The sequence below is a fragment of the Brachypodium distachyon genome, chromosome 1, assembly GCF_000005505.3.
Source record: "Brachypodium distachyon strain Bd21 chromosome 1, Brachypodium_distachyon_v3.0, whole genome shotgun sequence".
Classification (NCBI taxonomy): Eukaryota; Viridiplantae; Streptophyta; class Magnoliopsida; order Poales; family Poaceae; genus Brachypodium; species Brachypodium distachyon.
In genome coordinates this window covers 27137112-27162342 of record NC_016131.3, presented here as the reverse complement: position 1 = coordinate 27162342, position 25231 = coordinate 27137112, and the positions used below count along the sequence as shown (strand labels likewise).

General features: G+C 44.1%; 4 protein-coding genes across 4 annotated transcripts; 1 reads left to right on the top strand and 3 right to left on the bottom strand.

Annotated features, from left to right (window-relative positions):
* Nucleotides 1–201: 201 nt before the first annotated feature.
* LOC100843136 (protein STRUBBELIG-RECEPTOR FAMILY 3) lies at nt 202–7585 on the bottom strand. The gene is made up of 17 exons (XM_010241946.3): nt 7095–7585; nt 6024–6153; nt 5874–5942; nt 5622–5687; nt 5466–5537; nt 5304–5375; nt 5147–5218; nt 5004–5069; nt 4179–4244; nt 3330–3811; nt 3186–3242; nt 2773–3095; nt 2411–2679; nt 2190–2328; nt 1319–1458; nt 1040–1196; nt 202–908 (listed from the first exon to the last, which is right to left on the bottom strand). Exons 1-17 carry the CDS (start codon nt 7207–7209, stop codon nt 822–824), a joined length of 2382 nt encoding a protein of 793 aa, XP_010240248.1. The 5' UTR covers nt 7210–7585; the 3' UTR covers nt 202–821.
* Nucleotides 7586–12299: 4714 nt separating this feature from the next.
* Nucleotides 12300–15965, bottom strand: LOC100831088 (ubiquitin-conjugating enzyme E2 22). The gene is made up of 7 exons (XM_010241930.3): nt 15633–15965; nt 14307–14387; nt 14081–14225; nt 13738–13815; nt 13536–13648; nt 13238–13341; nt 12300–12916 (listed from the first exon to the last, which is right to left on the bottom strand). Exons 2-7 carry the CDS (start codon nt 14307–14309, stop codon nt 12601–12603), a joined length of 759 nt encoding a protein of 252 aa, XP_010240232.1. The 5' UTR covers nt 14310–14387; nt 15633–15965; the 3' UTR covers nt 12300–12600.
* A 1417-nt stretch (nt 15966–17382) lies between these two features.
* On the bottom strand, nt 17383–21150 carry LOC100830783 (ubiquitin-conjugating enzyme E2 22). Its single transcript, XM_010241934.3, has 7 exons — nt 20825–21150; nt 19338–19452; nt 19108–19252; nt 18747–18824; nt 18547–18659; nt 18256–18359; nt 17383–18044 (listed from the first exon to the last, which is right to left on the bottom strand). Exons 2-7 carry the CDS (start codon nt 19338–19340, stop codon nt 17753–17755), a joined length of 735 nt encoding a protein of 244 aa, XP_010240236.1. The 5' UTR covers nt 19341–19452; nt 20825–21150; the 3' UTR covers nt 17383–17752.
* Nucleotides 21151–23531: 2381 nt separating this feature from the next.
* Nucleotides 23532–24397, top strand: LOC100829271. Its single transcript, XM_010241924.3, has one exon. The coding sequence runs from the start codon at nt 23628–23630 to the stop codon at nt 23904–23906; it is 279 nt and encodes a 92-aa protein (XP_010240226.1). The 5' UTR covers nt 23532–23627; the 3' UTR covers nt 23907–24397.
* The last annotated feature ends 834 nt before the right edge of the window (nt 24398–25231 follow it).

The window sequence follows — 25231 nt, the reverse complement described above, 5'->3', positions numbered from 1 at the left end:
ATGGTTTCTGGAATTCTAGGGCCTCGTGATAAGTTCAGTTGGATTTTTTTTTTTAAGCCTCAGGTCTCTGCACACAAGATGCATATAGCATAAAGCCTTACATTATTAGTAAAAAAGACAAAAGTGTCAAATAAAAAAGTGTGACAAGTCCAATCAGATATAAACTGTTATTGTGATTTTGGAACATGGGCGAAGATCCAGTCTTGAATGAACCTTCCTTTGCAAAGCTGGATCTTGTTTGCAACCATAGCGTGACTCGTAGCCTGAATGTGAAGAGATAAACGCTTCATGCATACACAACGGGATTTTCTCCACAAGGAATTTTTACAAAATTTCTACGGACTAAGCCATTCCAAATGGATTTCTTAGAAACAGATAATTCTTCATTTGTTCCAGAGGGCCATATAGCAAACTTTCCTATAGGATTCTATTCCTTGAAGACTCCTTCAAAATCATTCAGTAAACAGAGCTTTGGTATTGTGGCAGACGTTTGACATCCAATTCCTGCACATTCCCTGTTTCTACTTTCTTTTTTCGTTTTCTGTGCTGTAGATCACTCCAGTTCCCTATGTTCACTAAATATCCAATATTCTATCTAAGAGATTTCATTTGGAAAGCATATAGTTTTCCTTCAATGAATGGGATCACCTATGGTAATTTACATACTTACATACATGATGCATTGGTAAGAATTAATAGCTACACTTCTCCCAGGAATTTGTGGCATATGATATCTTTTCATTTGTGCCAAAAGAAATTCCATCCCAAAATTTCTCAGCAGGAACATGGCGCGTGAGATGTCCAAATCATTGAATTGTTTGTTACTCTGATTCCTCACCAGAAGCATTTATAATACTGGCAAGGTCCTGTACAATTGCAGACATTGGTGGCCTGAATTCTGGCTCCCGCTGCATTGGGAAAATTTCACATCAGAAATATGATCCCTTGATTCATAACACTCTTGTGCAAAGCACGTGAAGAATCAGTATGTCCTATGGTGTACCTTGGTATAAATGAAAGAAAAATAAAACTGAATTACCTGGATACAGCGGCTGATTATGTCTGCAAACCGTGAAAGTGCTTTCTCAGAACACTGCCCTCGTATAACAGGGTCCACCATCTTGGACAGGGATTCAATGTCATGAAGCTGAAAACCGGCCCATCTAACAAGATGCTGCTCATGGCGTGGGCGTGAACTGCATATTTTTCACAACAAACATGCATATAAATCAGAGAGTTGCTTCCTTATGTCATGCCGAAAATGTTTCCTGAAAGAATTGAGGTGGTGAAGCCAAGCATGAGAGTTTGAATCTCTTACGTATCATATGGTTTACGCCCAGTAAGGAGTTCTAGCATTACTACTCCAAAACTATAAACATCACCCCGTTCTGTAATGATCCCAGATTCCTGGAATTCAGGTGCTTCATAGCTCAGTAGTGTGCGCATTCGACCTGACAACTGCAACAAAAAATAATAACAGTTGTAAGTACACACTAGTAGTCATCTCCGTCAACATACAAGATGCGTCTGTCACTGCCTGGGCGAATTAAATTAGCTTAAGTCCCATGGTAACCACATACTAATGAGTCCAGCTGTAAGTGCACACTAGTAAGTCAAAGGTTGTGGGGTGCCATAGGCCCATGGTAAGCTAGGAACTGGTTGGTACCTCTACTGGACTATACCGTATAAAAGGTTCTAGGAAAGTCAATCTATTATCCGAACTACCAGAATCCTCATTTTCAGACTTTGAATGCATACAAGATCATGCTTATTCACCACCTATATTCAGCAACGTCATTTCCAATACAGCACATTCATTTACGCATGTAAGATCAAGTACTAAATTGTTAGCTGCCTCTTGGCCAACTACAGGAAGATAGAAATATCACATCATGCAATATGCAACCACGTTAGCTAAGCTGATTATCAACATCTGACTTGTTTTTGACTGAAAACTGTAGGAGAGGCTCCAACATCTGACTAGTTGATACAGACTATCTTGTAATGGCCAGGGCATGTTGTGCCCGATAAGGCGATAGCTCACTGTTAACAAATAGGTTTCACATACGTTTCGACCTTTAGGATGTATCAGACATAGAACCATCAGCCTTTAAATAAAGGTCCTGCCTCTTTTCCAGTGTCCATACTCCTTAAAACATGCAACATTTATACCACATATTATAGTTTACCTGAGTGACAGAACTTGATGGCATAAGTTTCGCCAGTCCACATTCAGCAACACACACTGATAACTTATCATCAAGGAGCACATTTGCCGGTTCAAAATTCTGATGCACAATTGGAGGTTGGAAGCTTTCATGGAGATACCTACAGGGAAAATGTAACTCGGAGTGTAAATATCAACATAAGTTGAAGAAAAAAACTGAGAGGCAACTATAACTTCACTTACTGTAAGGCTTTTCCTGAACTAAGAGCAATCTGGAGGCGAGCATTCCATGATAGAGCATTGTGTATTTCCTCTCCATCATGAAGTGCGTCATCTAGTGTTTTTCTGCCAAAGTGGTTGTACACAAGTAATCGCTGTCCATATTCAGCACAGTATCCAACTAACTCAAGGATGTTAGGATCCTTGATCTCTGAGATATGTGCAACAAGTTCTAGAAAGTCATCTACTGATACTCTTCCGTTAGCATTGTCAATCTTCATAACTTCCAACAACTGCATAGAATAGCAGAAATGAAGCTTAATATCTGAACTGCGCAATGAATTGTGAGTTGTACCATCCACTGATTACAATTAAGTATTTTGTACCTTGCCTTCAGGAAGCTCTGCTAGGTATACCTTTCCTAATCTACTGTCCCTTATCACATTCTCCTCTCTGAAATTGCTTGTATATTGCTGAAGAGATGCAACAGAGAAGGGTGTGGCAGAGGTTAGGGTACTTGTCCTTGGTGGGGGACTATGTCTCTTTTCTGGCGGAACAATGGGATTTACGGCAACTTTTCCAACATTTAATAGTGGAGGTAGAGGTGGAGGTGGAGGTGGAGGCGGCACAGCTGCAAAAAGATCTGAATCTGTTCGATCCAAATTAATTATGTGCTCCTTCCGGCTTTCAGGAGACTTCTTCGGGAGAGCTGCAAACAATTGCACAAAGCTTTCAGACATTTTAACTTGATGGGCAGCAAGTAAAAATTAGGCTGCCATTTGATCCAAGGGCTTCATACCTGCTGCTGCTGCCGAACGTAACTCGCGGTCCCTCCTATCAAGGGTCTCGCCTGGACCTATCAAATAAGAAAAAAAAAATTATGTTAATACCCCCCAAAAAAGCAAGAATCCCCTGTCCTAGCAGTATATAAACAGAAGCTGACCTTTTTTAACATCGTCCTTTTGTTGCACTGAAGCTGGCATGATTTGGGGTTCAACCCGATGATGCACCCTTCCTAGCTGAGTTCTGTTGTAATCATATCTTGATTGTCTCTCTTGGTACTTGGACAAACAAAATATAATCAGCAGGACTATAGCTATGAACAGTACTACTACAAGAAGAACAAATCCAGCAATCTTGAGGGCTGACGAATTATGTTTCCTAGATGATGAAGTGCTATCTCGAGCAGTTGATCCATCAGAAGAGTTTGAAGGAGTTTCAGAGGATGGAGGGGCTTTTGAAAGGGGTGAAGGCGGTGATGGTGCTCGTTCTGGATTTGGACCTGTAGGTGTTGGTGTTGGAGCTAGTTTTGGTCCTGTTGGTGTTAGTGTTGGAGTGCCCGTTGGAGTTGGTGCTGGTCCTGCTGATGCTGAAGGTGGTGATGCTGATGGGGCTATGGTGGTATTGAATGGATTGCCATCCTTTCTGCACCAGAAATATGTCAGTCACATAACAAGTCACACAAAAATGATCTAATTAATCTAGCTCTTTAATAGATGAAATTGACATTAGACAATGTAATACTCACTCCTTTTCATATTGAATGATATAAGGCGTATTAGGTTTATTAAGACAAGGCCTTGACCAAGTATTACTCCATTTATACATCGCTTGTATGATGCAAAATCACAGTTATCAGTAAGTACTTTTGAAAATGAATCTAGCGATACAGATTTCATGTCATATAAACCAGTGACAAAGTAATTCTTGGTCAAAGGAGGTACAGAGTAGTATTTATGCCAACGAGGCTAACACTAAAACTGGAAATGAAAGAAAGAAGAGGGTTACTCACTTGAAGGTCGGTATGTTCAATAATTTTGGAGGCACGGATCCAGAAAACAAATTGTTCTCTACATTCCTGATCAGAGTAAGGAATTTATAAGAAAGAATTTAAAGGCTAACATTTAACTATCTGGAGTTTAAAAAAAATTACCACTAGAACCATGTACGGGGTTAAACTTTATTACTTTGGTACCAATAACATTGTTCTCTTTTAGTAATTCAATCGAAAAAGATCTGTAGTTTTTTTCCAAAGAAAAGGTCAAGAGCAAACCAGCTGAATGCAGTGCCTGTTCGAACAACTGTATTAAAAAGAAAACATGTGTTGGCTTCTCAAATGAAGAAATCACACTGGGCAACCATTGCTTCCGCAAAGAAATGAAAGGCAGATGACAGAAGTGCTACATGCTACCAGAAGGTATCAGTAATACTGTACGAGACAGTCAATTATTTTTTAACTTCCTAATTTATTGTGCAAAACTCTAAGAAAAGGACTAGCTTTCGAGTGTCGACAATCACAACCTACTGGTCTGTTCTTCACAATCAAACGTTGTGCAGCTGATGGCCTGATGGCTTATGTAAGTGCATAACTATCTCCATGGGCACATTTAAAATGCTGCAACTTTTATGAAACCAATGGTACAGATTATCCTATAACAAACTCAAGAGCATATACACTAATTAATATCGCATTGCAATCCGAAAGCCTTGATACTCCACAGAGAAGCCATACATATTAAATGCACATATGATAATAATAAATTCCAAATGAATTCAATCCAATGCACTGAGAAAACTGAAAAGGCATGGTATAAGGAAGAAGATATCAAGGGATTACAAGTCTTTAAGGGGGAGATCCTGCAAGAAGTCAAGGGTCCCAGACAGTTGATTGTCTTGTATGCGCCTATCATATAACAGATGAGGAAAGATAAATGAGTTGGGAAAAAAGAACGAGAAAATAAGATAAGATGTAAAACTCACAATGTAGTCAAAGATGACAAGTTTTTCACTGAAGGTGGTAACACGCCAGTGAAGTTGTTAGCAGAAATGTCCCTGTAAAGGAAGCTTGGCTGCTATCATCAATTAATCAACACATTATCCAGATCAACGAAAATGTACAAAACTAAGCGCGTCTTACAAATTTACAAGTCCAACGAGTGAATCGAAAGCATCTGGTAGTTTTCCATCTAGATGGTTGGCATTGAGTGACCTGGGAAAATAAGAATATTAAGAAATGCACTTTACAGCACAAACTAGCATGAATATAGAATTGTTGAGAAAAAGAAAAGAAGAATTTTACATTGCCGATAAGCTTTTAAGATTTGACAATGAACTCGGGATGCTTCCAGTGAGCTGATTAGCAGAGAGGAAACTGTCGCAACAAGGAGAAAATATTTACATTAAATGGGTCATCTCAAGGGCTAAAGGGGTTACCGGAAAGATCAGTAACACGTACAGAGTCTGCAATGTGAGAGGTAGGTCTTCTGGTATACTTCCACCAATATTATTGTTACTAAGATCTCTACACCAAAAGGTAAAACTAAATCAGTCAGATACTCATGTTAGATACAAATAAAGCAGAAATTAACCAGCCAAAAGAAGTCCTAAAAATTACTAACTTTGAACAAAAGGCCATAATGATAATTGCAAAAAGAAAAACAGATCATGATTCCAAAATAAAGACAATTTACAGTGTTAGCGCCCATACATGGTGGTGATTGAAGTGAAGTTCCCCAAGTTGCTCAGCTGCCCTCCCAAGTTTGCAGCATTCATGGTTCTAGAAATGGTGAGTTGACAAGGGTCAAAAATAAACGAATCAACCAAACAAAAGATAATTTAATTGAAGAACCTGACGTACATTTTAGTTATAGCTGAGCCAGTACATACAACGCCCTGCCAAAGCTCACCACAGGGGTCTCCACCATTTGGAATCCATCCAGGAAGCTTTGGAGATCCCAACGAAACGTACAATCCATTTATAGCAGAGACTACAACATCATAAAAGAAATATAAAGAAGCCAGCATTAAGTGGAATCCATAGAAAATTCCCATGCTGCCAACTTTTCACAACAGCACACATGAGCAGCAATTTCTAAGAAAAGGAATGCGCCTGTAAAAGCCCTTTTTAAACAATAATAGTCCCACATTTATGCTAAGTCGACTAAGAAGAAAATGCCAATGAGAATCAACCTATCTGTTAATTCGATCATTTTCATTCCAAACACCACCCCACAACCTCTCATTCATGTCCAGTTGTCTGTCCACCACTATTTGCTAATTCATCCTGAAGTTTCTCGTTCTGCTGGTACTAACTAAGAGGTTAATCTACCACAACTTTCTCCATGCATGCCATCAACTTCCACCGATCCAGAGTGTGACCAACAATCCCTTTATCCCATTGCTATCGAGAACGATATAACACAGCAGGGGTCACCGCGTCACTATGGGCCTCAGAAGCTCCTTTCGTTTATCTCTGCCGAAAGGGACTGGCAGGTTGCTACAAAACCACTGAAAACATCAGCTGATCCGAATTACGCATGTCACGGTCGCCTCGCACCAATTGGCATTGCAACGTACAATGTCACGAGCTGCAGAACTCGGCCCCCGGGGAACCAGAGGGGCCGTCGATCGTTTGTCAGCACGCGAGCTCCGCCACCGACACGAAATTTCACCGCGCATCGTCGATTGCAGAGTGGAAATCGCAGGAAAAAAGCAAGGGAAAAATTCTGGAGGAGAAGATACTAACACCGAAGCAATCCCCTGCTTTGCTTTCGCTGTTCCAGCGATGGCCCGAAGAATTAACCTGAGCAACCGCACGCACGCACGGACCTCCACACGAACAAGCACGAGCAGCAGCCCAACCAAAACAGTCTCGCCGCACGCACCGAAACCGACTGAACGAAAAAGCAAAAAAGCGAGCGGAGCGTACCGTCGGCGGCGTCGGTGACCGCGCTCGCTTGCCGCGGCGCCAATGCCGCGGCCAGCACCAGCAGAAGGACGGGCGAACCACCACCACCCCCGCCGCTCACCCGAGCCCGCCTCATCGCCGCGCCGCGCCCCGCCACAAGTTCACAACCACATCATCCGACTTGCCGCCCCCCAAACAACCAACCGCCCGCCCGCCCGCCCCGCGGAGCGCGGTCAGATCGGAACCGCCTCCGGATCTGCCGCGGGCAACAATGGCCCGCCCGGAGTCAGAGACGAGAACAGGAGGCAGCAGCAGCGGCAGCAAGGAACAGGAGGAAGCAGCAGCACAAGGGAGGGGAGCCAGCACGCAACTGAAAGAGCGAGAGAGTAGAATACGATACGAGATGGGAGAAACGTGAAGAGAAGAGGCTCGGAAATGATGATAGGGATCGAGTTTTATCGGCCGCCGGCCGGGCGTGGGCCGGGTCCAGGTGACGTGGAGCGACTCCGGGTCGTCGGCTGGTCCCGGTCCACGGTGGCGCGCGATGCTGCAGTTCCGGCGGTAGAAGCGTGCATGTGCAGTGCAGGGGATGAGCTCTTGTCCGTCTCTGCCTGCGTTAGCTGTCAAAGCCTCTCTAGTCTGTTCTCTTCTCTTCTCGTGGGTGGGCTCGTAGCTGGTTTTGCCGGCTGGTTTTGGACCCTTTTTCTGCCTTTGCATTGCAACATGTGTGATTTTCCTTTGCCACTCCATAGTTTACTAGTACTAGCCTACATTATTTTTAGGTAACACGGAATCGGTCCACCCCCAACTATCTACACCCTCTTAGTTGCCACATGTTTTTACTTAGGTCCACCAAATTTGACATATACTGCAGAGAGATTAATAAAGAAAACGGTACTTATGTCAGGCATTTATTTTTTTTCTGACTACTTTTTACTTTTCTCTGGTTCTCTCATTTTCTCTCTCCGTGTCCCACTTTCAAGTATATTGTGGTACATGACATGTTTTTAAGTACATATTTAGTACATTATGGTAATTGGACTATTCCTTTATCAGTTTTCAAATACCTTGTGTACATGAACTTATGAGACTAGTACATCATAGGTACATCACATGTACCTTATCAAATTTTAAGTATCTCGTGTACATGGACTTATAAGATAAATACATTGTATGGTACATCATATTTACCTAAAAAAATTGCAGTACATGACAAATACATGACGAGTACATCAAAATACATCAAGTTACATGACAAATACATTAAGGTACATCACAAATACGTAAGTACTTCATCAGTCCTCAATCATTACAATCAGCAATCAATGCCTCAAAGAGATAGAAAGAAGGAATCAAAGAGGAAAACTCGAATTCAACTTTAAATTCAATAAAACCAAGTACCTAAGTACTCGGATTCAACAAGGTATCGTCACAGGTTTGTACTATCCCCTTCCTTCCTAAGTACCCACTCAGTCACAGTGCCTCCAATCAAAGTACCTCATTGATCTATATTTGTACTCTTAGTTCAAAGAGAAACTACGAGATCCCAAATCAAAATACCTCAGGTACCTTTATCCATGTCCCGCGATGGGGATACACAACTCAAATCAATACCAAGATCCGCACGATGGGGCAGCCGGGACGACGGCGGCGGCGGTGGAGCCCGGGACGTCCTCGGAGTGGAGGCCGCAAATGGAGACAGCAGGCCGGGGAAGCAAGGGGACGGCTCCGTTCCTCCAGCTGGGGGATGGGGCGGCGTCCAAGGGAGAGATGGGGTGGCAGCCATGGCGCTTGACCAGGAGCACTTTTGCTGGAGGAAGAAAGAAGAAGGGAGGAAAGAGACGAGGAGATGGGAGAGAAGAAACAGACATGGGTGTGGGTGTGGAGACGAGGGGTGCACCAGGACGTTTGGCATTTTTAGGGCACCAACTCTAATTTCTCTTCGAACACAGGTACTAATACTGGTAACAGTAACTCCTTTGAGTACAACTTCCTACTAAATTTAAGACACTTATTATCGATAGAGTGGGTATATTTTATGGTTTAATAACTCGCCGGAACGTCTTATTTTAGGGAGTTGTTTTGCAAATAAGATGTCTAGCATAATCCTGTAATTTGTTTCTGGAAGGAGGAGCTGCTGCTTTTTCTTGGTAGCACTGCACAGACGAGAAAACTTTGACAAATACGAGGACGTACGTAGTGAGAACCCACTCGGTCGTTTTAATTTGTTCTCTAGCTAGTGCTTGGTTTCTTGTATTGCTACATCGATAGTGATACTCATCTTGACAGTGTGAACTCCTCGCGTGGGAGTTGTTGTTGACCTGGTCATTCATAAATACTGGTTGACTGACTGCTGCATGTATGGCTGCTCATGTCTTCCTGTTGCAAATATTTTATTTTGACATGGCTTTGGCTTGTTTAGCACCGTGAAAAGTTTAGAACTTCATGTGGGCAATGATATATTGACTATTTGCATGCATAATTGCTCGTGTTTTTAGATGCCATTTTGACCCAAACTTTTTGCGTGTGCATAGGGTATCATAGCTTAGCTAGAATTACATGTTGACAGACTTCTGCATGTATAGTTGTCATTTAGAATGACAAATGGACAGGTTTTGTGTGTGCAATTGGTTTATAGATACTACATCGAACATACGTATGAAATTGAGTTGCATTACTACGGCCCTCCGTTTGAAAAATACTACGGAGTAGTCGGTGCCTATGCATAGGAAGTTGGATTAGTGAAGTGAAAGCAGTGTACTCATCAATTTGTCATAAAAAATATCTGCACTTGCAATAATTTAGAAAAAAAATAATACTCCAGAAACAATTGGTGATGTTGGAACATACTCGTATCTCCAAAACATCACAGAGGGTAATGTATTTTTCAATGTCCTTATTTTGCTTCCATGAAAGTTTCCGGTCACATTACACACTAGGGTCTTGCTCAAGAAACTACCAATTGCACCACTAACTAATAATTAATGTTCCCGAATGTCAATGATCTCAAGTCAATGGAGTGTGTAGCATGGAAATTACCCATCATGTAGTTAACTATTTAATGCCACCAAGTGTTAAACTTAAATAGGCGTCCTGGATAATGACACTAGCATAGTAGCATGGATGTCTGTCTCCATCCTAGTTTGAACAGCTCAGTTCACTTGTTTCTTTCTTTTTAAAGGGACAGTTCAGTTCACTTGAGAACAATGGATTTCCCCAAGCAAGCAAGGCATATCCCTGTCTCCCAGTCCCTAGCTAGGGTTGATTAATCAAATCAAATGACCCAGCCTAAAAAACAGTGTGATTGGGTACCTGATAAAACTAAGAGTGATTAGGTTTGCTGTCAAAAGAAAAAGAGTGATTCGGTTTGGCTCAGAAATGACAGTAGTTCACCACGTGCACTGGTGAAGCCGACATGTGTACCGTAAGATCGCAGATTTCGTGATTAATTTTGGTTATTACCGGCAGGAGCCAGGAGGGAATCTGGATCCACTGAGATAACGCAGACAAAAAAAATATGTTAGTTGGATACCGTGCTTCCCGTAGAGCTAGTACCTGATGAGGATTAAGCCTATCCGGACGCTAGGAGCGTTGCCGTAATTAACGTTTTTTCCAAGGTGTGTAATTGAAGCTCTAGCTCAAGAATCCGGGTGACATTTACATTTTGTTTTCATAGATTCTGTTAAAAATTCAAAATTCCATAGGCTGAACATGCACGGATAGAAACACAACACACGCCCATTTCCGCCTTGTTTTTTCATCCAGCCACATACATTTGTCAAGTTAAGCAGAATTTATTTTTTGCTAAATAATTACTCCAGCGAACCACAATATAGAACTAGGTTACCAGTCAACGTAGCCACGACAAAACAAAGCAAGGCAGACCAATGAGAAGACGAAGATCCATCCATGGAATCTGCCCACGGACGTCATTGCTGGAAGTAGATCATATCGGACAGCAAGAAAAAATAATTGTAAAAAAAACTTATGAAAGCAATTTCTAATTTCATTTCGTTGTTGGATGGACCAAGCAAGCATGCCAGCATGGGCAATCGCCATAGTGCCCAACCCAAGAAGAGTGAGCTCACCCATGTGACAGAAAGATGTGCACAGCCACTTGTGACTTGTCCCCTTTGTCTGACCGGCAAAGGCCACCACCAGTCCACAGCCTGCCTCCTGCACGAGACGAAGCTTGCCAAATCTTACCAGGCTTCCTCAGATTATTTATCATAAAATGGTGCCAGAACTTTCAGACAAAACACATGCACTGCGGTCCTCCTAGACGGCTCAGTAAATCCGTTCTCCGTGACCACCGTGTCCTCCTCTTCTCTCGGTTGCTGGTCAACAATCTTATCTGAACATTGGGATTATAACCCAGGCACAAGTCAGGGGCACAGAAGTTGCCGTTGCTGACAACACTCGAGAAGCTTGTGATCTTGGGTAAAGCAGAGAGACGTCACCAACCAGCCCCAATGATTCGGGCTTTTTTACTATATACTCGCCAGGTCAAAGTAAGTAGCCAAGTGGATGGAGAAATCAGAAAAGGGAAAAGCGAACAGATAGGCAAAAAGGCGTGATCAAAGATATGCCTGGAGTTGCCTGCGAAAGTCCCCGGATTCCTCTTTGGGTCACGAGACCTTTGATGCGTGAGTGGATCATCATATCATGGCCACCTCCTCTCCTCCTCCAGGCCGTTTTGTGTTGCATTGCAACCCAAAAATATGTGACTCGTCATCTGTATCCCGGGGGAAACTGTACTTGATGATTACCCATGCACTGGCTCACCGGAAAAGAATTCTTTAACATGGATCATGTGAAAAAGGAACCTCGCAGGACCGGGTGCTTGAGCCCGAAAGAGAGTGCTTTTGCCCGAAGAAGAATGGAGGTGGCGCAAGAATCCAATCCTGCCAGGAAACTTGATGATGGTTTCCGATCTAGAAGCCAGCCCTACATCCACAAAAGGGAAAGATTCTGTTGTAGCTGAAGGAAATCATTGTGGTGGCCACTTGAGCAGAGGCCTTTTATCTATCAGGTTGTTGTTGTTGGCCACTGCAGCAGATGCTACTACTACTAATATCCGTGTAACAGTGGCTAGTGTCGGCTGCTTGCTTATTGGGTCAGGGTGAATGAGTGCCTATCCCCTTTTTCACTTTGGCATTCGGTTTCCTTTGAAACACAGCTTCTGCATCACAGAACTACTTCATCAAGCATGGAATCACTCTCATATTTTAAGACTGACAGAACTTAGTGCAGAATCAACAGGAAAGACAACTATTCGTCCAAATATTTGGCATTGCATTGCACAGACAGTTTATTCCAACAAGCATCATCCTTCTACAACACTCTCATTCGTCTCGTTTTAAAGACTGGGGGCACAGGCATCGTCCTTGCCCCAACCGCCAGTACATCAGATGCTTCTTGGGGTTATTTATTCAGCTCCACTATGCATCTGTTGAATGTTGGCACTTATGAAGGAAATTAAATTTCCTAACTACCACCAACCGCTTCAACAGTATCCAGGATCCGCTTATAACCTCTTCAAGCTCTTCTTCCTGGCGTCCATCTTCTTCTTCTCAACTGGAATTCTGGCAGCAAGCAGCCCATCCTTCTTGGGCGGTGCTGATGCTCCTACAACATGATCAGAAGGAGCAGCATTCTGATCCTGTGAGACAAGAATTTTGGTTGCAGAGGAGGTAGATACCACTGCAGGTGCTGATGCTGCGTTCTCGCTCAGAGAAGTAGCGTTATTAGTTTGATCAACATTTAGAGCTGTGGTTGACTCAGAAATAGCTCCAGTCTTGGACCTATTCTTAGGTTTATGTGCATGGATGCCAGTATATAACCTGCATATGGAGCACGGTAAAATAATCAGTGGCCTGTTTGAGTCCTATTTGACACTTCGGTATGGCATGTGATCTGATTTGGTAGAAGTGGTAGCCATGAGATTCATGCCATGTGCCAGAATCACTTGGATACACAATCCTAAAGGGCTGTTGGGAAGAACTGTATTTCTTGGTAAAGTTTGGTATTCAAGTCTAATTTGACTAAATACTGAAACTTTACCAAGAAATACTTCTCTTCCGAACAGGCCATGACACTGCACTTGACAAGAACAGATCTGCCAGAATTATTCCAGGTTTGCTAATACAGAGTTGAAGGCTGACCTTGCAAGGCGTGCATACTCCTCATAGTTTTCAAGCAACATCTTTCCAGCTTGCTCGTTAAGGGCAGATTCAGGGAATGGTTCAATCAGAAGGCATCTGACTACCTGTTAGATATGATATGAGAACAAGGGACACATTAGTAGACTCCAGCATGTTGTGAGAACGAACTTTATTCCTAGGCCATAGCTATCATGTCATGCAGTCATGTTATATTTAAATTCCGCAAACATCTTACAAAGAAATCATGCTTTGCCGCCAACAGAGATAATGACTGAAGTGTGCTGCAATTTGAGCTTACCAGCAGGACATGTCTTAATCCAAGACTAGGGTTCCAATCCTTTTTCAATGTGTTCACACATATCTCACCACTGGTTGCTATGTTTGGATGGAATATTTTTGTCGAGAAGAATCCTGCAAATCAAGGCAGACTTTCAGTTGGAGACTTCACTTCGAGCAATAATTGAAAACCAGACAATTCAGGAAGTTTCAGAAGATTCTACCTTTTGGGGGAGAGTGAGGGAAGTCTCGAGACAACAGTAGCTTCATCCGGAATACTCCAGTCTCATATGGAGTTCCAGCTGCATCACGTCAAAATTCGGATTCTCAGAACATGATGGTAAAGTAGTGCCACTAGATTCAGATTTTCAGAATATATTTTTTCTACCAGAAAGAAGAAGATTCATCGGTAGTTAAATCTAAGCAAACAATGTGTTAGTAAATCATTTGAATCACAAAGACTCCATTATATGTACAGATAGTAAAATAGCAAGATCAGCATGTAAATTCAACAGTGCACACCCAAAATTATGGCAGCTGAAGGCCAAAGTAACTATGGAATCTTACCAGGGCCTTCGATGTCAGCAAAAATGGTGGTGAAATCATCATCATTGACAATAACTTTAATCCCTTCTGGAGGTGATTCATCAAGATTCTTCAGTTCTTTAGCTAATTGCCTGATGACATTTGGTGGGAGGTTCTCGTTGGTCGCCTTTGAATGAACAAACATGCCATCAGAATCATAAAAGAAGGAAAATGAATCTCTTACAAGTTTAGATTTTCAGGTACTCACCATGGAAGCAATAAAAGCAGAAAGCTCTAAAGGTGCTTTGTGGTCAACTCCACTTAGAAATTTTCTTTTCCAGAATATAACCTTTTAAGAGATTATGATCGAATCAATATCAAAATAAAATTAACAGTAGTTATATCTGTAAACTAAGAGATGTAGTACAGCACGTGTAACCTATTTGTTATATATACCAAAATTCAATGTATGTGAATGACTTTCAATAGTACAATTACTGTTGCAAGGATTTATGTGAATGACCGCTACATGTGTTAAGTGGAACTTAATGAGCTAACCAATACATTGATATACGGTAACTTATGCTATATGAGTAAAGCATAACCAATTCCTGCAAGCGCCAACTTAGCAATGTTAGTGGCTTAAGGAAAGTAGTGGAATATTTAGATGAATTAATATTCCTAATTTGCTATTCCGGACAGAACACTCCATTGAGGAACATTAATACATTATGATATACTCGTAACTCCATAAGCCATGTCATTGCTTTTCTTTGATTTACAAAAGAGCCATTCTGGTAGAACAATTTATCCAGTGTTTATTGTTGACTGCTTTGACCATTAAACAACAAAAGAATTATTTACTACTAGAAATAATAAACGGTATGCCCGTCATGTGTGCAAGTCATGCGCATACAGTTAAGTGCCGAACTAGTAATAACTAATAAATGATGCTACGAAATAGTGATATGCTCATTAAGACCTAAAACAGCGCTAAAACAGCAGCTATTGCGATATAAAGCTTGACGTACACATTTTTGTCTAAAATGGTATTGTTTGTTACATATAAATGTTTGTGAGATGAGGAAACCATTTAGACCAGACCATCTAGTTGGCAATTTGGTATTAATTAGGTCGTGTTACTCGTCGTGTGCTATTGCATTTTTGTGAACCTACTAAATACTAATGTGCCATTTCCCGGTGTCTTAACTTCTTTACTAACTTGACAGGCATGCTTGCAGACACTCCCGCCTGCGATGGTACACAGGCAAACACATGGTCACTACTGAAGGTTCAGACCAGCGAGGATCGCCGTGACCACAGATCGCAGGGCCCTCGATGAACTTTACAGGCACAACACAAGCCTGCACCTTTTTTCAACATAAAGGAACTAAATAAACCGAATCTCTTTCCCATAATTGCATTCTGAAGGATATCTCTTCTCAGAGGGGACGGCAATGCGAGCCGAGAGATCAATCGACCGTGGGATCAACGCTCACCTACCCATCAGAATGGATGAAGCGAACGAATCTGAGACTAACCGAGACCCCATTGAGACCCCATCGGACCCAAACGGGAGAAACGGACTGCTCACCTACTGCAGAAGCCACGCGGAAGGCGTGTGCAGCGACCACGCCGCTCGCGTACGCCTCCGGTGGCCTGGGGAAGGGATCGAACCGGCAGGCAGGCAGGCGACGGCCGATCGGCGGCTTCCTCCGTGGGGCCCGGGTGGCAGCGGGGAGGGGAAACGAGCAACCGGTACGCGCGGCGGCAGGGAGAGTCCGCCGCGACGGAGCCGGCGCCGGTGGGACGGAGGGAGGAAACCCTAGGCCGGCGTGGAGTGCTCTCGATTTGGGGGATGCCGGGGGCGAGAGAGAGAGAGAGAGGGGGGAGCGGAGCAGTAATTGAGAATCGGGACTGAAATGATGAGACGAAGCCCATTTGTTTTTCATTTTATTTTTATTTTTAGGATGAGACAGCGACCGGTGCGGGGCGATCGGACCGTTGGCGTCAGGTGGGCCAGGCTCGAGCACGGCCTGGATGAGCGTGGCCCACTGACGAGACGCATGTGGGGGGCCGCCTGCCGACGGCGGGTTTGGTAGCCGTTGGGTGGGGCAGGGGTGGCCGGCCCGGGCGGGCCTCGGTCGGGGTTCGAAATCGCCGACGGGGCGTCCACTGCCGCTGTCCATTTTTGTCGATCATTGAAGCTGAAATTTCGAGATGTTTACAAATAGAAGGAAAAAGACTTTTCTATTTCTCGACCGGTTTAGGATCAGGCGTTATCTGAGCGAGCATATTGCTTGTAGATGCACATATCGGAGAGGTGATTTGGGCATTAGATCATGAGACACAGTGTAAGGTGACTTGACACACAAATTACAGCTTCAGAAATTCCATTTCACTAGTTACCATTTTCTGGAAGGAAAATACTCTCCATCACTCGAGCTTACATTGGAGAATGAAATAAAAAAAACAAATGTAGAAACTCCAGTGTTTTGACAAATATTTTACCTAGCCATATTTTGTGTATGGCAAACTTAAACTTACACTAGCATCCATAACGTAAGGGTCTCTTTAGTTCAAAGCATTTTCATACAGTATAAAATTGGCAAAATTGAGATCCCTAGGAATTTTGTTTGTGTGGGTTCATTTGGTTTATAGGATTAAATCTTATAGTAGGAACTTTCTCTAAGAATTCATTTGCAACATTTCATAGTAGACTTTCTGTGGTTCAATCTTACAAACTTTTCTGTGAACAAAATTGTGTTGGACCTGGGCATGACATTGTACTACTGTATTTTCCATATCTCTACATTTTTAACATCACCGTGAATCAGAGACGCCTAACTTGGTGGTATATGCATAGTTGCATACGATACAATTCCCTCTCTTTTCCATTCTCTACTTTCACATATAGATATCTAACTTCGGCCATTGAGATCTTTGAATTGCTTTGTAATCTCTAGAAATTTCTCACGTGTGGGTTAGTTTACTGTATCTGTATGATTGCAACACTGTGGAAAGATCGTTCGGACTCTTGCAATTCTGTTCTATAGCAACGTTTCCATCTGACTCGCACATCTCGAATAATACTACCATATGCTTTTTTTATACTCCTACAAATCTCCAATGATCAATGGTGCCAGCCTGCCTCCAAACCGTTAGATAATAACATATATGAATTATTTGACACGAGGATCAAAAGTACAACATTCTTTTTAATTATGTAGTGCATTCTATTTTGTTTGTAGTAACACTGTGCTAGTAGTGGCCTCTAACGTGCAATCAATTCTATAGAACTCAAAAGTGACACGACGATTTGATAGTACCTCCTGGAGAACGGATTATTTGATGGAGAACATTTTCCTGAGTTTGATACTTTGATAGGCACGTTGAAGGTGATTGACCTGGGAATACAGTATAAGATGACTTCTTTGGGAGGAAAAGGTTCCCCGTTGCTTTAGTTTTACACTGAACCATGAAATCACAAACAAGAGCAGCAGCAACAGCAGTGCAGAACTAATACAGGACCGGGAGGGAACCAACAGCACATTATTCTCCCTCCACAGTTTGGTCCAACGGGGGGCCAACACTTGGCCCGAACAGAAGAGAAGCATCCTTCTCTGGCATAATCTGTGCCTCTCATTATTTTCGGATGCATCTGCATAATCTGGCACCAATGGTTGTCATTTGACCTGGAACACTATGTTTCGGTTATAATCTCTTCAGACTCTTCTTCCTCGCATCCATCTTCTTCTTGTCGACTGGACCTTTCACGGTAAGCGGTCCGTCCTTCTTGACTACTGCTGATGTTCCTCCTAAAACAGCAGAAGGAGCAGTATTCTGGTCCTGCAAATTTGAGCCAAATGCTTTTGACGCACTAGAGGTAGATATCTCGTTGAGAACAGTGTTAGACTGATCTCTATTCAGAGCTGTGTTTGACTCAGAAATAGCTCCAATCTTGGGCTTATTCTTGGGTTTGAGCGCATGAATACCCGTAAATAGCCTGCATACAGAGCACAATGGGATGATCAGTAACTAGCTGCAGCCGTGCCCAAAGTTTCAGCAAACAGGTCTGATCTCATCTGTCAGAAATAGTAGCTGCCTCTGTAAATGTTAACACTGTTGGCAAACGGGTCTCACTACCACTATATAGTTTTTGACCAATAAGATCTATAGCATGACACTATGCTGACAAAATGAAGTTGAAGACTGACCTTGCATGCCGTGCATACTCCTCATAGTTCTCAAGCAGCAGCTTTCCAGCTTGTTCATTAAGGGCGGATTCAGGAAATGGCTCAATCAGAAGGCATCTGACTACCTGTGAGACATGTCAGAATGCAATTCATAGTAATTAGTAGGTCCGCAGCATTCTATGCTAGAAGTTTAAACTTCTTTCTAGCTCTTGTACAAAATCAAAGCTTAGCAAACTGCTTACAAAACAAAACATGAATTATAGGTTTACTGCCAGCCAACATGGGTTGGTCTGTGTTGAACTTTGAGCTTACCAGCAGAACATGTCTTAATCCAAGGCTAGGATTCCAATCCTTCTTCAATGTGTTAACACATATCTCACCACTTGTTGCTATGTTCGGATGAAAAATTTTGGTTGTGAAAAATCCTGTAAATCAAATAAGGGCCAAAGACTTTTGACTAAATATTTTGCTTCAAGAACTCAAGTATGAACGACTCGCGACAAGATGGCTACCTTTCGGAGGAGAATGAGGGAAGTCACGAGATAATATTAGCTTCATCCGGAATATTCCATTCTCATATGGAGTTCCAGCTGCAAATCAGAAAGCCCAGGTTTAGGTTTAGGTTTCAGAATGCAATAGCAGAAAGTAGTGTAATAGGAAAGAAACGCTCTGAAAACTTCATGTTCTTTAATATGCAAAGCCAGAAGGGCAGATTTCATCAACCACTTGACTAAGAACAAAAAACATGTACCAGGGCATGATTACAAAAAAGGACACTACTAACCAAGCACCAGGGCATGATCATCATAATTTATTACTGCAAAACACAAAATGATCAAAAGGGTAAAGCAATATATATTGACAGAATCTTACAAGGGCCCTCAATATCAGCAAAAATAGTGGCGAAGTCATCATCATTAACAATAACTTTGATCCCTTCTGGAGGTGAATCATCAAGATTTTTCAGTTCTTTAGCCAATTGCCTGATAACATTTGGTGGGAGGTTCTCGTTGGTTGCCTGCAATGAAATAGACAATCAGAATCATGAAGTCGGCATAAAACTCTTTCCGGATATGTTCAAGTCCTAAAAAAGTTATGCTCACCATGATAGCAATTACAGCAGACAGCTCTTAAAGGTGTTCACTGGGTTCAAGAATAGCACCCTTAATGACCACAAAATCTCAGCACTGTGTAAGAAGTGTATTCACCAAACTCTACCTACAAGGAAAAGGTATTTAGGAGATTAGATACTACTGGATCGATATCAAATACAAACATATTAAAGGTACATATTAGGAACTGTAGAAATCAGGTGCAATATGTAGTAACTTAAGAGAATAGCTCGATGTCACTAAGAGAAAATGCTATATGAGTAATGCTTGCAAGCGGAGATCGTTGAGCAACACGACTAGCATAAGGTTGCAAATTAATATTACAATTTCACAAAGACATTACACATTCCATGTCTCAGGTATTGCAGTTCCGTAGTCTATGAAGAAGCGAACTGTGGGCGTAAGTACAGCATAACACGACTTAGTTTATCCTCTCTGACTACTATGGGCGTCTGAGCATAAAAAGAATGATTCCAACTACAAATGGCACTTTTATCCATTCTGTACTCCCCTGTCACCTTATACATGCAATTGACTGTGCCAGCACATGCCATGTACATGTGAATGATGCACCAGTAACTTAATGCTGCTAAACAATGATGTTGTACTGAGTAATGCCTGCAATCAGCTAATACGCTAATACAGAGAACATATGCATAATAAGCAAACAATAAAGCTATGACAGAGCATTTCAGGCAGAACAATTTTTGGCGGAGTATGGTATATTCTTCATCTCATGCTAGCATAACTGTGTTAATTCCGTATTGAGATATTTACGCGGGCAAAATTTATTACTAAGTTGATAAATCAAAACAACATTATACAAAAGAAAACTATTAACTTCTGTCCCTCCTTTCCCTCCCTTTTTCCATCTGTTACCAGACAAAAGCAAACAAGCACACTCCAAGGCTAACTTCCATCGCCTCTTTCCCTCCTTTTTCCCCCATCAGTTTCCACACGCAAGCAAACAAGCACACTCCAAGGTCACCATAACCAGGGGCTGTTACGATGGACATTGCGTCCTACATGATCACAGGACTCCAATGGAAGTAGGGAACAAAACAGGCGAGGATCAGGCGGTTGGCATTTTGTCATCCTGTTCCTGTGCCCTTTTCTTTTCTCTTTTTTCCAGCTGAGTTTCTCGGCCTTTTGTTCGTAGTATGTTTGCAGCCGTTGGAATAATCAATGCCTGTGTGCATCCCTAGCAGGTGCCGAGGCCAGGAGTAATGCAATTTCCCTTAACCCAACAACAAATAAAATCCATTCTGCGTAGCAGAAACAAGATGAGAACTGAATCCTCACTTCAGATTTCAGTGAGACGTCTCTGCTCGTATATCAGCTCGAGGGAAACGCGAGAGCAGTCGGTCGATCCGACAATTATACATCCAATGTCTCCTATACTCTACATAGACGTGAAGCGAAACACCGAATTACACCCAACTCCCTCCCGTAAAATAAATCGACTGCTCCTCACTCACCAGTTAACCACCGACGTGGGAGCGGAGCCTGAGGAGAGCGGTCGCCGGTGGTTGGAGGAAGAGATCGAGGCGGCAGACGGGGTGCAGGCAGGCAAGCGACGGTCGATTGAGCGGGCGGCGCCGGCGCTCCTCTGGGTGGCAAGGTAGAGGAAGAGCAGGCAATTGAGACGGAGGGCAGTGTGGGGGAGCAGCTGAGGAGCGGGCCGGCGGCGGCTGGGGCCGTGGAGGGGAAACCCTAGGTGTGGAGGCAGCCTGTCCTCCTCTCCAATTTGGGGAAGGCGCAGAAGAGCGAGCGGGGGAGGGAACAGGAAAGGAAGGCAGGTAGAAGTAGCAGCCAGCAGCAAGTTGAGATTTGAGAGGGACGCGAGAGCGAAACGGGATCCATACGGAGAGATCCGACCGTTGACGTCTGGTGGGTCCCTTCCCCGTGCGGGCCCAGAGTATAGCCCAGAGTCGCATGCGGGTCCCGGCCCCTCTGCCAGCCCAGCTGCCAGAGAAGCCTGCTGGGCTTGTTTTTTAGCTGAATGCTTGCTGGGCTTTGGTAGCCTTCTAAACCGTCTGAATTCCTTCTCCTCCACCGCTCAAAAGTAGATACAAACTCCTCTAAAAAAAAAGTAGATACAAACTCGTGAACTTCTTCCCCCCAAAAAAAAACTCGTGAATCAGTACAGACTTTTAAATTTTGAACAGTGCCGGGTATACTCGTGGGGCCACATTAGACCTGACGAGCTAGTACTAGGTACTAGGTATGTGTGCATGCTACCTGGGGCCACATTATCGGAGATAGAAAATACAACCATTGGGTTCATTGCATTATAATCATGAAGTTCATATGTAGTATTTAGTACAAATCCTATTGAATTTTGTCATTTTCGTTGGGTTCATCTGAATCCAATGACTATACTGCAGCTCCGCCACATTTATCACACGTGTGAACAGTGGTACTCTACCTGGGGCACAGTTGAGAGACTTAATGAGCTAGTGCAGGTAAGGTACGTGTGCACACTACCTGGGGCACACTGGCTAAGCTGCCTTTTGAGGATTCTGAGCTGTGAGCACGTACGATCCCGACCGCCCTCCTGAAGCTTTGTCACGGAGCCACGCACGTACGCACTCGCTACACTCCATTTCAGCCGAGCATCGGACTGTCACGCAAACAGCACACGGAAAAGCCAGAAAAGGGCCAGGCGCCCACCGAGCAGTGGCACCGTCCATGCGAGCTTGGCCAAATAACCCAGGCATCATCGGCCCCGGCACCGGGACGAAATCCACCGGCTAATGCTGTCCGAACCCATTCGTGCGACCGGGTCTCCATACCCGTCCTTAGTCATGGGTTTCAAAAATTTCCCAGCTCCGTCGGGGAACCCAAACCAGTTTTCTACACGGTCGAAATATCAGCAGCAATATTAAAGAAAAATAATAAAATTTCAGTACCATTCACGCATATAACAACAGCAACATGACAACATTATTTAATAAAACGGAACATATAGTTCTCACAAAATAGCCGATCTCATACAAGTTCACGCAAATTAGACGACGATCTCATGCAATCCGACAACAACACAAGGTGGACCAAAACATTCAAACTGACAACAACACAACGTGGTCCAAACACATGTGGAGGTTTGTGGTAGATATATGGCCTGTGTTGAGCCATTTTAATGGGCTATCTGGAAATTTTCATAGGTTTCACGGGTACCGGGTTTGGGGATTATTGGACCGGATCTGAACCCGTGAAACCCGTTGGGTTTTACTTTTGACCCATGAACAAACCCGCAGTATTGCATTTGACCCAAACTCATCCCCTAATGGGGTAAAAACCCACGGGTTTTCGAGGCCATTGCCATCTTGATCCACAGCAGCAGTAGCGAGTGAATTCTACCGCAACACACATCAAATCGCACCCCTGTACTACATGCTTTTGGTTTCCCGGACTCCTCGTATCATAAAGCCTTGTCATCGTGTTCCATCCACGCGGAAACGACAGCTAGTTTCCCACTCTGATACTAAATTCTTGAATCAAATTTGTCAAAATATGAATGTATCTATTATTAAAAACCGTCTAGATACATGTAATATTTCGACAACAATTTAGGATCGGGGGAGTAGTTTCCATGAAACGTAGAAGAATTAAAGTTAGCTTCCCTTTTAAACAGAAAGCAGCGGTTACGTTACTACGGAGCGTAATAGGAGCTCACTCCTCATGCAGTTCGTTTCCACTTGGGTGAGCGGGATGGCAAATGAAACGAGAACTGTCGCAGAGCACCCCGAAGCCAGGCGAAGCAGCTCGATCGAGCTTCCGTTTCTCCTGAGCTGGAACTCTCCGCACACTTTTAAGCAGTGCACCGTCCATGTTACGTGCGTGAGCTTGGCCAAATAAGCCCAGGCGCATCCCATCCGTTCCATCCCCTGGCGCGCGGGTTCAAAAAAGGCTACACCGCACGTCCACAAATCCCACCGTGCGAGCTTTGCGTTTGCTCTGCTTTCCCAGCTCGCCCTCGGCCGAGATACCGTCCGTGGTTTACTCTTTTCGTCGATCCGCGCCCCAGATGACAGCTCTCGCTGAGGAAAACCGGCGGGATAAAGTGTCTGCTGGCACCAACAAATTAAAGCTGGGGGCCTGGGGGCGGAATTGATTGCCTAATTCGCAGGCATAAAACCCCACCGCCCGAAGCCGCTCGCAGTAAATACCCGCAGACCACCCCCCCCCCCCCCCTCCTCCCCAATCTCCATCCATCCGTCTCGCAATCAGCCCAAGTCAAGAAATCAAGCAGAGAGAAAGGGATTGAGATCCTCGTCGATGTCGATGGAGGGGTCGTCGTCGCAGAAGAAGGAGATGGAGAGGGGCACGGAGAGACCGTTGGGGATGGGGAAGGTGTGCGGGAAGGAGGAGAAGGTGGTGGGGATGAAGAAGGCGCCGGGGAGCTGCCCGTACTGCGGCGGCGGGGTGGCGGCGACGGACGTGGAGGCCAAGCTGCTGCTCTGCTTCCTGCCGCTCTGCCGCCGCGCCAAGCGGAGGTTCGCATGCACCGCCTGCGCACGGCGACTCGTCACCTACCCCGCCATCCTCCATGACTAGCTCCTTCTACATCCTCCTTCATTTACTTCCCGTTGGTTAATTCCTTCTCCCCAGATTCGCTCGCTCTTTCTATCGATCGATCCCCTCCTGCGCGCTTGCATGCAGGCGGAACAACTGAAACTAGTTGATTTTATTGATCTTGAGGGTAGCGGCAGTGGCACAAGGACTGAAGATCGATCATCGCTTCTTTTTTTTTCTTGTTCCCCGAGAACAATTGTTAATGCTAGTGGAAGTATTACGGATTACTAGTAAGTACTGTGGTACTCATGGTAGAATTGGGTTGATTGATTGATTAGCGGCCTGCTTGTTTTCGGTGGATCGACCGGGGACTAGACGTTGTTCCTCGTGGGCCGTGGCCAACCAAAATATACCAGGCAGGTTGAGTGAGAATGGCCGGCGGCCCTTGCTAACAGGCTGCATCGAGTTTTGCTGGTGGTGGTGGTGGTGGATGATATCGAAGGAAGCCGTGTCAATTTTTGTTTTTTTTATTACGGCCGTACGTTGATTAACTGCTTTTGAGGTCCAGCCGTACGTTAATTATTTCTAAATACTTTGCGACAAGTATTTAGCGGAGGGAGCAGCTAGTAGTGTAAATGTGTAATCCGTATTGTACGTGCTGCCATAGTCACTTGACGTGACGTGAGCGCGTGATATCACGCGTAACGTCGTTTGGAGTTGTCTGCGTACATTCCTCGGCTCCTTGTGCGCCGCCAAGCCTGAAGATCCGGTATCGTGCTCAGGTCGGACAGATGAAGTCGCACGCAAAGCAGTTTTGAAGTCTCGAATGGCAGGCACTTAAACATCAGCTGTATTATTCCGAAGATCATCAGAACTTCAGAAGCAGCTAAGCATAGTACTGTAGCAACAATGCGAGTTTGTTTTAATTTTAGAAACACCAGTACGAGCAAAGTATGTCCCCTTTATTTTGGACTTTAGGCCAGCTTCTGGTCCCAGCCAGCTAAAGCTCAAAAGAAGGGAAAATTTCTCGTCGGCTCTTCCTGAAAACCCCTCCAAAGCGTAGTGCAAAGTGGGCTCTGGGGAGAAACTGGTCTGGACCAGCTTCCCGAACTTCTCCGGACGCACGTTTCCAACTTACCCCGAAATCGAACTGTTATTACACTCGAAATGCCACCGTGCGAGTTCCACTGCAAACCCCCAGACCCCGACCTCCTCGTGCTCGTCCTCCTCATCCCAGTTCCTCGCGGTGGAGCTCTCCCCTGCAGCAGCCGCCCCGACCCCGCCCTACCTCTTCCATTCGACCTCGCCGGCCGCCACCCTCATCATCTCCCTCGGATCCGCCGCCGCCGCCACCCCTAGACCAGGAG